This window comes from Vulpes vulpes, chromosome 12 (genome assembly GCF_048418805.1).
Source record: "Vulpes vulpes isolate BD-2025 chromosome 12, VulVul3, whole genome shotgun sequence".
Lineage (NCBI taxonomy): Eukaryota > Metazoa > Chordata > Mammalia > Carnivora > Canidae > Vulpes > Vulpes vulpes.
This window is the reverse complement of record NC_132791.1, coordinates 116,645,799-116,660,334: the sequence shown is the minus strand read 5'-3', so window position 1 is coordinate 116,660,334 and position 14,536 is coordinate 116,645,799. Positions and strand designations below refer to the sequence as shown.

The following is a 14,536-nucleotide window of genomic DNA, read 5'->3' as shown; positions in this document are numbered from 1 at the left end:
GACAATGAAGTAGGCCACAGACTTTGTGAAAATTACAATTTATTTGTCTGGAATTCCGTGGTACTAAATAGTCTTGATCTTCCTACTCCTCAGAAGTCTTTTTTTTTTTTAACTCCCTACAGATTATTTTATTTGAACTGATTCAAAATAGGTTCCTATAAATTTAGAGCTAGAAAAAACCTAGATCATACAGGATCAGCCGATAGATAAAGATGTATTAGGCCTTCAGCATCCAACTCAGGACCTGCATCAATTGTTTATTAAACTGCTGCTCACGGTGGCGATGATGAAATGACTACAACACAAAAATAGAGGGAAAAGGAACTGGATTTGGGTATCTTTGGGTGGGAAAAGTGAGCAACTCCTGTTTTCATAGTGCTGGAAGTGACATGAAGAGAGGCTGTCCCATTGTTCTAAAAAAGAGATGGGGTGAAAAAAAAATAAGAGTTGGGGTGGTACCCTGCTCCAATCATTAGTCAACTGATCCTCTTGGAATCTGTGTGTATTTGATGAAAACAAGAGGGGAACAAAAGCAAGCTTCAGCTTTGGGGAAAGTTTAATACGCTTTTATTTTTCAATTCCCATTCCATTACCAGACTTGAAAGCTAGTCATTTTTCTCTATTAAGAAGGTAACAAAAGAGTACCAAACAGAATAGATGATACTCTTCTTTCAAAAGAGTTCCCAAACTAAATAGTTTGTCATACCCAATCCCCAGTTATCCAAGTCAATGTAGAATTCTGTGGAAATCCATACACATTTATTTATCCAGAATAAACGAATTTTATCCACTATTGACTTCCAGGCTCCCTATAAGAAAATTCTCAAGGAAAGGTAAAATATTTGACCATCTGATTTTTGATACTTGCTTTGTATAATCTGTAGATTTGTATATAAGCAAATTATATAACTGATGATTCTTTATTACTAAAGGCTATTTACATATGTATTTAAGGCACAATAAAAAATAAATTACAATACAAAACTTCTTTTTAGGAATAAGATACTGAGGCAGCCCAGGTGGCTCAGCGGTTTAGCGCCGCCTTCAGCCCAGGGCCTGATCCCGGAGACCTGGGATCGAGTCCCACATTGGGCTCCCTGCATGGAGCCTGCTTCTCCCTCTGCATGTGTCTCTACTTCTCTCTCCCTCGGCCTGTGTCTCTCATGAATAAATAAGTAAAGTCTTTAAAAAAAAAAAAAAAAAAGGAAGAAGACACTGAACAACAGGGTCATATTAACCCCTGAATATTTAACCAAGAAACAAGCTACAAGTTTTGCTGCAAAGACTTTCCATGAGTTTCTAATTACTTAGTCATTACACTATGGAACATCATCCAGGCCATTTGTTTGAAAAAATATTGTTATTTTCAAAAGTTGAATTATGGAGAAAAATAGAAAATGTGAGTTAAAGATAATATAGACCTTAAATCTAATTTTTAGTTTCAAAACTAAGTATTAAAACTACTTTTTATTGTAAGACAAAATGAGACAAGTATGGAATGAATTCAAAATCAAGGTTCATATGTAAATTGTACCCATTATTTTTTAAATACTCAAAAATATATCAAGGTTCAGCATCTTTAAATACAGGTGACCTATTTCAAAATTCCAGTTTGAAAAAAAAAAAAAAAAATTCCAGTTTGTTAAGAGAAAGAGCATCTTTGGCCCAGTCAGTGAAAACTGAAAATATGAGACCATAAAGATGGGTTGAGGGGTGGGCAACTAAACTTTCAGATGTTTTCTATTTTTTTAATAAATGCTACTATACCTTATGTTTGGAAGGATGCTGGGAGACTAAACACTTTTAAAAAGGACTCTTCTTTCCATAGCCCACTTACAAAGTTTGCTTTCTCTACTAGTATAAGGGAAAAAATGAATAGAGTTGGTTTCATATTGTTAGTTTTGCTATTTCTTTGTCCCATACCATATCCTCCCTCCTACAAAGTAAGCAAGTAAATAAAAGCAAAAATAAAATAAAGGGAAAAAATAAATAATCTCATCCAGTTTTCAGAGCTTTATATAATACTGTACAAAATTAACATTTAGGGTTGATTTTTTTCACCAGCCCTAAATTTTTATAGTCGTAATATACTATTTCAGAATCCTTACATGTAACTGCTTAATGACTCCAGTCTGCAAGTGAGCAAAGATTTTGCTCTGTTGTTATAGATAGCTGAGTAGTAAGCTAAACAGTATCCACTGTTCATGAAAGACCTGCACCGTCAGTTTTCACAACACAGTGAAAAAGGTAACAAGTGATTCGTCCTAAAGTGGCATTTGTCAACCTATGAGCATTTATGTAAACTTTTCTAACTACTTTAACTACTTTATGATTTAGATTTGAGCTATTGTAAAACTTGGATCAACAATACAAAAAAACAAATGTCATCTAGGATACTGAAAGAAATTCAATAAAACAAGATGTGCCCCATACCTAAGGACAGCCATGAAAAATCAAACTGTTCTTTAACAGTTTAAGATTTTCTGTTAATCAATCAAAAACAGCTGAAGTAGTTCACCCTCTAATTGAGAGTGAGAAGGAAAGAGTAAACACATTAACCTTAGCAGGAGTGCTACTCTAAAGAAACTAATATATTAAAGGAAATGTCATGACAGACAAGATGGCTTTCATCTATTTGATACCACTGTATGTGTATACAATTCATAATCCACAAGGAGTGTTTAAGGGCAAAAATGTAACTTCTTAGTATAAAAAGCTAAAAATGAGCATTTAAAAAAATATTTGCACTCTGAAATTAAATAAAACCTTAGTAATGGTCTGTGTGTTTGTTTGTTGGTATCTGCTCAAGAGGGCCCTATGCCAGTTCCAGAGAGATGTTGCTTATCTACATGGTTATGTACTGCAGAGCTGGTTGGAAGACAGGTCACAACTGGAAAAGCCAAAGAAAAGCTTCCATCAACTTCAGCTTATCCTAGGGTTCTTGTTCTTGGGAATCTTCAGCCTCCTGAAATACAAAAGTTTAAATGGATAATGCATTTGGGAAGAGTGCATAGAGGTACCTGGAATTATGAATTACATATATATTATTAGATATGTTCTCCACTATGAAAGAAAATATTTTTAATGTACTTGTTCTCCTCTTCATTCAACTTTTAAAAGATGTTTCCTGATCTTTATTACATAGTTCTCAGTGTCAGTGTCCTTAATCCATAGTCTCTGCCTTGCATGGACACTGGGATGATCCATAGCTCACTCATACCCATGCATGCCTTCTCTTTCTCTGTCTCTCTCTTTCCCTCTCCTTCTATTATAAACAAAATCAAGCACACAGAAAAATAGAAAAGACAGTGTATAGAAATCACCCATCACCTAATTTTAAAGCATTTTGATATTATTTGCCATATATTTATTTGGTCTTTAATTTGTTATATATAAATAAATACATATACAAATGTATGTGTAATAAATTAATATTATATATAAATGTATATTTAAAATAGGGTCACATTCCTCTGTAACCACAATACCTTTATTATACCTAATAGAAATGAACAGTAATTCCCTAATATTATCCATATTCAAAATTTTCATATTCAAGACTCCCACTTGTTCCCCCTCAAATTTTTTTACAACTTGTTTGTTCAAACTAGTATCCATCCAGTGAGGACATCTAGTCATATTGCACTTGATTGTGTTAACTTCCTAAATTTATTTTCAGTTCCATCTTCATTTTCTATGACCCTAACTTGTTAGAGGATCTGCTTGGTTTCAAAAAGACAATAGCAAAAAATAATAAAATAAAATAAAATAAAATAAAATAAAATAAAATAAAATAAAATAAAATAAAATAAAATAAATAAAATAAAATAAAATAAAATAAAATAAAATAAAATAAAAAATAAAATAAAATAAAAAGACAATAGCCCTTGGTAAAATCTCTCTGATACCAAATTCTTCTGGGTTTACAATATAATCATTTCTCTCCATATTCTGTTTTATAAATTCTTGAGGCCTTTCCCTGAAGCTTTAGCCTCCAAAAATGTGACTCTCTTTGCAAATAATAATACTTCTACTTCAGAGAATAGAAAACATTCTGATGATACAAGAATTAAACCATCCTACCTATTAAGCATAATAAACCTAAAAACTGGAAAAAAAACTACACACTACTAAAAATAGATCCATGGTTCCAATAACTCAATGAAAGGAGTAGAAATGAATCCCAACTAGTATAAAAGTTCTTTCTTAATGTCAGACATATCTGTTGAGTCATTTTCTTGATGCCATGATTGGTTTAAAACAAAACAAGTAGATATTACTTCTTTCGTTTAAAAAAATAAAGATTATTTACATGCTGAAAGTGAATTTATTATTCTTGGTTATGGTAAGCATAACCACAAGGCCTCAAATAATCTTAGAATTCTCCCATCTTCAATGGCAACAGGGTCTAACTGCCTCATTCTTTGCACAAAACAAAAAAGAGGAACTGTCCATAACACTAATAGAAGACTTTTATCTCCCTGACCCAGCTTCTCTAATTTCGTGTAGAAAACACCAAACAGTCCTAAAATCTGGGAAATCCACATTAGAGATGGACCAGACAAGAAAGCTAAGGAAAGAAATCAACCATCTATGAGCCTCACCATGTAAGAATGTTAGTCTATGTCTTCTAAATAAACAGAGACCTTTTTTTCTGGGTTAAGCCTTTCCTCTTCTTTTCTGTAACAAAGAAGCAAAAACCAACTTCAGGTGAAAATAACAAGAAGCAAGGGAGGTAAATCCTAGAAAACTTTGGGCAATGTATCCCCCCACCCCATTTTGAGAAGCATTACATGTATCTGGGAATAGATCCAAGGTCACAGAGATCTAAACCACTAGTGCCATCTATCTAATAATAGATAGTGCCTCCATGTAGGCACATGTAGTGCCTCCACATGACCCTGGGTATCTGAACTTCTACATTCTTCAGAATACTTTTAGATGGGAATACAATTTGGAAACTTGAAGGATTTAAAGAAGACACCTTAGTTTATCATTAGTATCCAGCCCCTAATTCCATTCCTTATTCAGAAAAGAAAAAAAAAAAGTTTTGTGTTGACCTAAAAGTCATCTTTATTCCTTTGTAGTCAAACTCTAATGTCAGAACTGGGTTCATTCGGCTCCTTAAAATCAAATTGTATTTACTTCAGTAAATATTTCTTGAGGAAAAGAAACAAATGGTGCTGGGACAACTGGAAAAATGCAAAAGAATGAATTTAGACTCCTACTTCACTCCATATACAAAAATTAACTCAAAATGAATCAAAGACCTACCATAAGAGTTACAACTGTAAAACTCTTAGAAGAAAGCAAGCACAAATCTTCATGGCTTTGGATTAAGCAATGATTTCTTAGATATGACACCAATAGCAGAAGCAACAAAAGAAAAAATAGATGAATTGGACCTCATCAAAATTAAAAAGTTCTGTGCTTCAAGGAACATGAAGAAAGTGAAAAGACAACCCACAAAAACAAGCCAACTTTTAAATGGGCAAAACATTTGAATAGATAGATCTCCAAATAAGATATGCAAATGGCCAATAAACACATAGAAAGATTTTCAGCATCATTAGTCATTAGGAAAATGCAAATCAAAACCTCAGTGACATATAACCCCACACCCACTAGGTGGCTATAATCAAAAGATCAGACAAGTGTTGTCAAGGATATGGACAAATTGGAAGCTCATACATTGGTGATGGAAGTATAGAATGATGTAGCTGTCTTTTACAACAGTCTGGCAATCCCTCAAAAAGGTAAACAGAGTTACCATGTCTTCCAACAATTCCACTCCTAGGTATATACCAGGAGAATTAAAAACAAATATCTTAGGGGCTCAGTCAGTTGGGCATCTGCCTTCTATTCAGGTCATGATCTCGGGATCCTGGGTCTGAGCCCCACGTTGAGCTCCCTACTCAGCAGGGAGTCTGCTTCTCCCTCTGTTCTCTCTCTCTCTCAAATAAATAAATAAAATCTTAAAAATATATATATGTCTATACAAAAATTTATAAATAAATGTTCATAGCAGCATTAGTCATACTGGCCATAAAGTAGAGAAAATCTAAGTGTCCGTCAATTGAATGGATAAACAAAATGTGGTATGTATGTGCCATGGAATATTATACCGCCATAAAAAAGAATGCAGTACTACTACCATATGCTGTACATGGATGAACTTTGAAAATATTCTACTAAGTCAAAGAAGTAGACATAAAAGGCCACACTGTATGATTATCCATTTATATGAAATGTCCAGAATAAGTATAGGAATGCTGGCCACACTGGCTGCCTCTTTGACCCACCCTCTTCTTGTAGTGTGCTTAATGACCTCTTCAGGGCTACAAGTTCTAGAGTAATGTATAAGATATAATGTAAAAGATGAATGTACGAACTCCACACTCACATTCCAAACACCAGAATGCCCAGGGAGTCTATTCCTGATTTCAGTGGGCCTATTAAGATACTGGTGCAGATATCAGTTTTCTGCAGAGGCACAGATGGTGCCAGAAGGTCTGCTAAACTTTAGCGATCACTCACGTGTATGAGAACACTCCCCACACATCCTGCTCCTTTAAAACCAGCAAACTAAACGTGGGACTTCTGAGAAGACTAGCTGTGTAGACTAGCTGTCCAGGTGGCAATCCTCCTGACCCTCCCTGTCAGTAAGTCACTCAACATTAAATTCTGTGTATTCCGTATGGAGTTGCCTGCTTTGTTTTTCAGTTTCAAAATGCCTTCTCATTTCGGGGGCACTTAAGTTCTCCTGCCTTTGAACAATAGGAAAATCTATAGAGACAGAACATAGATTAGTAGTTGTCAGGGGCAGGTGGAAAGGGACAATGGTGATGGCTAAGGGTATGGAATTTCTTTTAGGGTGGTGAAAATTCTGGAATTAGTGGGTGATAATTACACAACTTTGTAAATATTAAGAAGGTGAATGTTAGGGACGCCTGGGTGGCTCAGTGGTTGAGCTTCTGCCTTCAGCTCAGGGTATGAATCCAGGGTCCTGGGCTCAAGTCATGCATCAGACTTCTTTCAGGAAGCCTGCTTCTCCCTCTGCCTGTGTCTCGCCTCTCCCTCAGTGTGTCTCTCATGAATAAATAAAATCTTTAAAAAAAAAAAAAAAAAAAGGTGAGTGTTTATAGTAGGTAAATTTTATCTCAAAAAAATATTTATTGAGCACCTTCTATCAGCATGGCTGACTTTCCATAGTGCCCATGCTGAGTGCCCAGGGGTTCTTACAAATGTACACTTTACATTAGAAGTAAGCAATATATTGGGCAGCCCGGGTGGCTCAGCGGTTAGTGCCGCCTTCAGCCCGGGGCGTGATCCTGGAGACCCGGGATCAAGTCCCACGTTGGGCTCCCTGCACGGAGCCTGCTTCTCCCTCTGCCTGTGTCTCTGCCTCTCTCTCTCCCTCTCTGTCTTCATGAATAAATAAAATCTTTAAAAAAAAATAGAAGTAAGCAATATCCTAGAAAAGCTTTACATAATCAGATTCTGATAACATTAAATCCTTCATAATAAAGCCTACAATGAAATCTTCTATAAAATTAAGAAAGCTTTTGTAAAGTTACTAAATCACACCCTAATTTATCCATCCTGTGAATTTGAACTCTTTCCCAAGACTTACTCAGAGGGAAAAACATCTGCTCCACAATCTTTTAGCTCAAGTGTAAAATACCAAAAGTCATGATAAAAGAGCATTAAAAGACTTCTCAGAACTGCCCAGCCTTACGGTCTTATCTCCACCACTTTATGAGCTCTTTCAGCCCATCGCTTCTTCCGAAAATGCTGGACGAGGACCACCACGATTACTATTATGACCATCAGTGCACAGGCAGAGCCAATGGCCAGAGCCAGGAAGTAGATCTCAGAGAAGCGGACTGTAAGGAGAAAAAGGGAATCTCATGTTTCTAAAAAGAGAAGGAACATGATGAAATCTAAAGAGATAAGGATGTATTTTCATCATTAAATGGAATCTTCCTTTCTCCTGCTGTATTACCTTGTGAATTCTAGTAGCAATAAGAAAGCCACGCAGACTACTTTAGTGGTTCTCAAACTGTGATCCCAGAAGTAACAGCATCACTCTTAAAAACTTTGAAATGCAAATTATCAGACACCTCCTGAATTCCAGGTAGGGCCCAGCAAATCTGTTTTAACAGGTCCTCCAAGTTATTCTGACATAGGCTAAAACTTTGAGAACCTCTGAGCCAGTGGAACCACCTAGGGGGCGGAAGTTTATTGCTGACCTAATCAAATCCAGCACCCAAACTGTTTCTCCTGGATTCCCTCTCACCTCTGGCATTCGGTCGGTCATTATCCAACTAATTAAGGGCCTAGTATGTTCAGACATCGTGATAATTGCAAAGCCAAAAAAGACATTACCTCCAAGGAACTCATGCCCACTGGGAAGATAGGCAAGGAAATCAGTAACCATAGTCTAGTAGATAAAACGATGCAAGAAGGAGCACAGAGGGAAAGATCCCTGGGTCTCCTGTCTTTTAGTTCGATTTCTGATTTAAACATCAGTTAAGCTCAGGGCGCCTGGGCAGCTTAGTCAGTTAAGCATCTGCCTTCAGCTCAGATCATGATCTAGGGGTCCTGGGATTGAGCCCCAAGTCCCTGCTCAACGGGGACTGAGGGCATCTGCTTCCCCTTTTTCCTCTGTGCTCTCTCCCCTTCTCATGCTCTCCCTCTCTCTCTCTCTCTCTCTCAAATAAATAAATAAATAAATTCTTTTAAAAATTAAATAAATAAGCTCCAGTAAACCCTCAGAGCCAGAAAAGACATTAGAAAATGTCTAGCCCAGGGGTTCCCAGCCTGGAGTCTGTGAAGAACAACGGGGAGAGAGGGGAGCCACAAGCCCACAAACCCCCATGTCATATTGTGTGTATGTGTTTATTTTTGTGGGAAGCAGAGCTCTGGCTTTCATTAGATTCTCAGAGTAGTGATCCAGTACATCTAAAAACCGTGTGTTCTTGTCTAACCCGTTCATGCAGGTTAGATGCAGATGAATTCAGACACTGAGGTCCAAGGACATTCCATTACTTCCCTCTGTACTCAAATGACTTCTCCAGGGTTACAGAGCCCTCTTGATGGGGCCCCGAAGGATGATACTAGGAATGAAAGGAGGAAATCTATCACTTTATAGCTTATGCATTTTGGGCAGTAACATAATGTGTTGGTTAAGAGCATACTCCAGGGAGAGTTAGGTTAAAATACCAGGTCCTCCATTTACTAGCTGTGTGATTTGGGGTAATTAACTTATTTGAGCCTCAGTTTCCTCAAGTTATTAAATAGGAGTAAAAATATCCATTTCTTAACTTCTCATTAAGAAAACTATTCCTGGGGCACCTAAGTGGCTCAGTGGTTGAGTGTCTGCCTTCAGCTCAGGTCGTGATCCCAGGGCCTGGGATGGAGTCCTGCTCAGGCTCCCTGCGGGAAGCTTCTTCTCCATCTGCCTATGTCTCTGCCTCTTTCTCTTTGTCTCTCAAGAATAAATAAATAAAAATCTAAAAAAAAGAAGAAAGGAAAAAGAAAGAAAGAAAACTATTCCTGGGGCACCTGGCTGGCTCAATCAGAAGAGCACACAACTCTTGATCTCAGGGTTATGGGTTCAAGCACTACATTGTGTGTAGAGATCACTAAAATAAATAAACTAAAAAAAAATGTGTAAATTGTTCTATGCTGTGCCTACATAAGATAAACACTCAATACATGGTAACTATTATGGGATGCCTGGGTGGCTGAGCAGTTGAGCGTCCGCCTTTGGCCCAGGTCGTGATCCCAGGGTCTGGGGATTGAGTCCTGAGTCAGGCTCCCTGCAAGGAGCCTGCTTCTCCCTCTGCCTATGTCTCTGCTTCCCTGTGTGTCTCTCATGAATAAATAAATAAAAATCTTTCAAATCTTTCAAATATATATAATATATTATATATATATATATATATTAAGAACTTTTTTTTTCAGTGCAAGTCAGAATTTGGGGAATTTTTGCATTCATTATCTCATTTTATGCTCACCATAATCCTCGCTATATTATTCTCACTATAAGGAGAGAAGAAAAAGATTTATTGACAGTTGGTAAACAATAACAGCAACTCAAACCCAGATTTACAACTCTGAAGTTTTATGGCCTTGGCTCTTTGTTACCTGGCACAGTTTCCAGGTTTGCCTCTACAGGACTGCAAACAATACGGTGCACTCATTTAGAGTACAGTTTTGAAGTCAAAATGCTTGGGTTTGGGCAGCCTGGGTGGCTCAGCGGTTTAGTGCCGCCTGCAGCCCAGGGCCTGATCCTGGAAACCTGGGATCGAGTCCCAAGTCAGGCTCCCTGCATGGAGCCTGCCTCTCCCTCTGCCTGTGTCTCTGCCTCTCTCTCTCTCTCTCTCTCTCTCTCTCTCTCTCTCTCTGCGTGAGTCTCATGAATAAATAAATAAAATCTTTAAAAAAAAAAAAAAGAAAGAAAGAAAAATGCTTGGGTTTGAGTTCTAAATGATTCCATGTATCAGCTCCATGAATTTGGACAAGTGATTTAATCTCTTTGAGCCTCAGCTTCCTAAGTGCACCATAAACTGATGTGCTATATAAAGATTAAATAACAAATGCAAAGCCACCAGCATGTAGGAAGTTCTCAATAAATGGTAGCTGTCATTATCAGTATCTGTCGCTTAGGGTGGTTGTGTGAATTAAATGAGCTAGTATGGGGGATCCCTGGGTGGCTCAGCGGTTTAGCGCCTGCCTTCGGCCCAGGACGTGATACTGGAGTCCCAGGATCAAGTCCCACATCAGGCTCCCTGCATGGAGCCTGCTTCTCCCTCTGCCTGTGTCTCTGCCTCTCTCTCTCTCTCTCTCTCTCTCTCTCTCTCTCTCTCTGTCTCTCCTGAATACATAAAAAAAATATTTTTTAAAAAAATGAGCTAGTACAGGTCAAGCGCAGGACAGTGCCTGGCACAGAGTAGGTACTCAACAAGTATCTGGTGAATAAATGAGTGAATGAACAGATCTATTGTCAGCCTTTTATCAGAGAACTGCTTCCTCTCCCTTTTACAATCTCAATGCCATTTCTGTAACAGATTCCCTTGGTCTGTTTGCTTAACTCTCTGTTTCTTTCCACAACCAAACAAAGCCTTTCTCTTTTTACCCCACGACTCTTCGGTCTCCCTCTGTAGATTGCGGATCTGAAGGGCCAGCCCTGCTCTCTACCCTTCCAGCCATCACAAAAGATCACCCTGTCTGTTTTACAAGCTCTCACGCTTCCCAAAACCATTTTCCCCTGCACGACCTACCAGTGTGCACAACGCTGAGCCGAATCTCCCCTACCAGCCCATCAACGTCAGGTGGATTCTTCACCTGGCAGGTATATGTCCCATTGTCATCAAATTGCAGCTTCCACAGCATGATGGAGACATCGTACCGCTCAGGGTTCCCGTCCCAGACCACCCGATCCTTGAAACGCCCACTCATGGGTTTGAAGGGATCCACATGGTAGTAGAACACCTGGAAGGGAGAAGTGGCCAAAGGTCTTCTTCAGTACCTGGGCAAGGTAGAGGGGGCCAGCCTCACTGCCCCACCTGCACTCTCCTCCAAGAACCTCCCGCTTTCCGTTGACCGACCCTCTCCATTCTGTTGGTCTCTGTCCCAAGAATTGTTTCTCTGCTTCACCCTGCACTTGTTGCCAAAAAGAACACAGGAAGGGCAAGGAGAGGAGGACCTGCTTCCCAACCAAGGGTCCCCTGGCCAATGACGATAATCTACTTACAAACTGTTCGGGCCCCCCATCTCGAGGCCGGAAGTTCCAGGTCACTGTCAGAGCATCACTCACAGGGGCAAAGCTGGAGAAAGTGCATTTTAACCGAACATCTGTCCCGTTGACAGCCTCTAGCACTTGGGAGGTGTAAATTTCCACAGCCGCTATGGGCCAAAGGGCTGTCGCAAAGGAAAAGAAAAGGAAGATGTGTATTAGGAGAATTTCTGCTGACACTGCCGAAATAGATGTCTGAGTGAGGCACGAAACCGAACTGAGATGCCCCAGTTCTCCAACTTACTTCACCCTGAGTCTGCACACTCCCACTTACATGCAACCATGACCTTGCCATGCCTATAACAACAGGGAGCCGTCTTGGTGAGCTCATTGTCTCCACAGCACCATACCCTCGCCTTCATGGTACCCACCCCAAACGGTTCTAACAAACTATAAACGTCGGCAAAGAAAATTCAAAGCAGAAACAAACAACTGAAAAAAAATCAAAAGTAATCCTAACATGAATTAGACATGTTTTCAGATGAAGCATTATGCGTTGTATGTGTGTGTATAATGGTCCCCTAGAAGCTTTCCAGAAAGGGTCCTGGTTAGGTTATGATTTCATACTGTTCCTCATCTTCTGCAGAAATTGAATTAATCAACCCCAGATAGTTTCTGCTTGCACTCCTGGAACCTGTATACCACGTGGCTTTCTTTTTTTTAACACGATATTTGCATTTAGAGCTTGCGCACATTGGGGCAGTTGCAAAAATTACCGGAGGGTCTTTTTTCTTTCAGCTTTCCCAGGGTTGCTGCGAGTCCCAGAGAAGACCCGCACACAGAAACCCAAGTGCCAAGTCCTGCCTGCATTGGGAAGTTGAGAGTAGACACACACACACACACACACACACACACACACACACACACACAGTTTGTAACCTGAGATTAGAAAGCCTTCTCTGTGCCGGAATCACTAGCAGCGGAAACACACTTAAACCTGTTTGTCCAAAATCAGTTCTCCAAAACCAACCCACCAACTTCAGTTTCAGTAAAGTCAAAACCTGAGCAAACTGCCACCATGGCTCAGACTCCCCCCACAAAACTCTCGCAACTTCTGAGATAATTAGCTAACTTTGTGGGGTCAGCAGTGAAGAAGGACACGCGGAGAGACGCCCACCTGTCCTTACCTGTGAGCTGTATGCCAAGGAGAAGCAGCCCAGCGCGCGAAGTGCTCTTGCCATACATGAGGGAACCCAGCCCTGGCCCCAGAGACCAGACCGGGCAGACCGATGGCTCCAGCACCCTGCCAAGGCCACTCCAGTAAGAACAAGCACCGAGTTTTCCCAGAGACCAGAGCCAGTCCCTCACCTATTGGGAAGCTGAGTGCCAGAGCCTGTGACTCATCCCTGCTCTGCCGGTGCACTTCCTGGAATGAAAGGTGGGGCCTCAGCTCCCTACGCCCTCCTTCTTTTCCTCCCTCCCGCCCTCTATTCTACAAGCAGTCTGTCTGCACAAGTTCCAAACTCCGCACTCCGCTCTTTACTTTCCAGTCAATCTGCCTGGGCTCTGGCCTCTGTTTGGCCTCAGAAACAGCCAGAGGAGGTGGTGCCAGCCTGAACCGTCCCAGGCTGCTTTGGGTTTGGCCCACACACACTGCTTTTTCTAAGCGGGCTTCTGGCTTGCCTGGGAAATAAATGTTGAAACCGCCTTGCTGTGATTCCACTTCCCAAAGCATCTCCCTGGGGCCACAGGAGCCTAGACTGGATGCATGACTCCAAAGCAATCAGTATTCCTTAAGACTCTCTCTGAACAAAATGTCCTCCCTCTTGTACCCTCAGTCTCAGTCAAATGTTACCACAAGGATCTCTGCATCTTTCCCAGCTTGGAGCTTTCCCTGACATCCACCTAAAATAAACTAACCCAGGGCGCCTGGGTGGCTCAGTGGTGGAGCATCTGCCTTCAGCTCAGGTCATGATCCTGGGGTTTTGGGATGGAGTCCCGCATTGGGCTCCACGCAAGAAGCCTGCTTCTCCCTCTGCTTATGTCTCTGCCTCTCTGTGTCTCTCATGAATAAATAAATAAAATCTATAAATCAATCAGTAAATAAACTGACCCAAACAAATCTCAATGTGTAATGATCCCTCCACGTCAAAGAACTTAAAGAAGAAGCAGGACATCACCCCTGCTCGTTTAACCTCCTATCTTAATCCAGTTCACCTCTACAATACTCCCATAAAGTGTTCTCATTTTTCCAGAGAGAATACTAAGAGCTCAGAGAAAGTAAGTGATTTGCCCAAGGTGGCACAGCCAAGAGGTAGCAAAACTGGAATTTATCTGACCTTAAGTCCAATGCTCTTGCTGCAAAATTACACCCAGTGTGAACCATTAAACCCAGAAGACACTCAAGGAAAAGGTTTTCATAATAACTTTTCTGTGCCTCATTTTTCATCTGCCATTTTTAGGGCAGCCATCTGTCTGAAAAATCTGAAGAACTGAGAAATTTAAATGAGAAAAGGTGCCTCCCTGTCTGGAAAGAAGGTGGCTAATTGTTACAGATTAACGACACAGCACTGCAAAACAGCCGAAGACAAATGAAGATTACACATGAAGTGAAGAAATAGGCTCGAGCAGGAGCCTAACCCTGAACAGAAACAGATTAGCCTAATCTCTGAATCAACAACCTAGAAACTAGTGATTCCTCGTTAAACCCTGGAACGGAGAAGTGGCCAGAAAAGGGAGAGGAAGGAGGCAGGCTGACTGGAAAGGGCAAAACTTCATAAAGAGGGAAGAAAA

At 40.2% G+C, this 14,536-nt stretch overlaps 1 protein-coding gene across 2 annotated transcripts; it reads right to left on the bottom strand.

Moving 5' to 3' along the window:
* Window positions 1-550: 550 nt before the first annotated feature.
* On the bottom strand, window positions 551-13,384 carry MPZL2 (myelin protein zero like 2). Of its 2 annotated transcripts, XM_025999136.2 has the most exons (6): window positions 12,931-13,384; window positions 11,762-11,928; window positions 11,289-11,499; window positions 7,739-7,886; window positions 4,605-4,680; window positions 551-2,965 (listed from the first exon to the last, which is right to left on the bottom strand). In XM_025999136.2, the coding sequence occupies exons 1-5, from the start codon at window positions 12,986-12,988 to the stop codon at window positions 4,617-4,619; spliced, it is 648 nt and encodes a 215-aa protein (XP_025854921.1). In that variant the 5' UTR covers window positions 12,989-13,384; the 3' UTR covers window positions 551-2,965; window positions 4,605-4,616. The 2 variants fall into 2 exon arrangements, with proteins under 2 accessions (XP_025854921.1, XP_072585765.1); XM_072729664.1 differs by lacking the exon at window positions 4,605-4,680 and having other exon boundaries at window positions 12,931-13,263.
* Between the last annotated feature and the right edge of the window lie 1,152 nt (window positions 13,385-14,536).

Excerpts from the sequence above, each read along its gene's own strand:
- MPZL2 (XM_025999136.2), bottom strand. The coding sequence starts at position 12,988 with ATGTATGGCAAGAGCACTTCGCGCGCTGGGCTGCTTCTCCTTGGCATA. Across the intron at positions 11,929-12,930 it reads CCTTGGCATACAGCTCACAG|CCCTTTGGCCCATAGCGGCT; the intron begins GTAAGGACAGGT and ends CCTTTGCGACAG. Across the intron at positions 4,681-7,738 it reads AAAGTGGTGGAGATAAGACC|AAAAGAAGAGGAAAGGCTTA; the intron begins GTAAGGCTGGGC and ends TCTTTGTTACAG.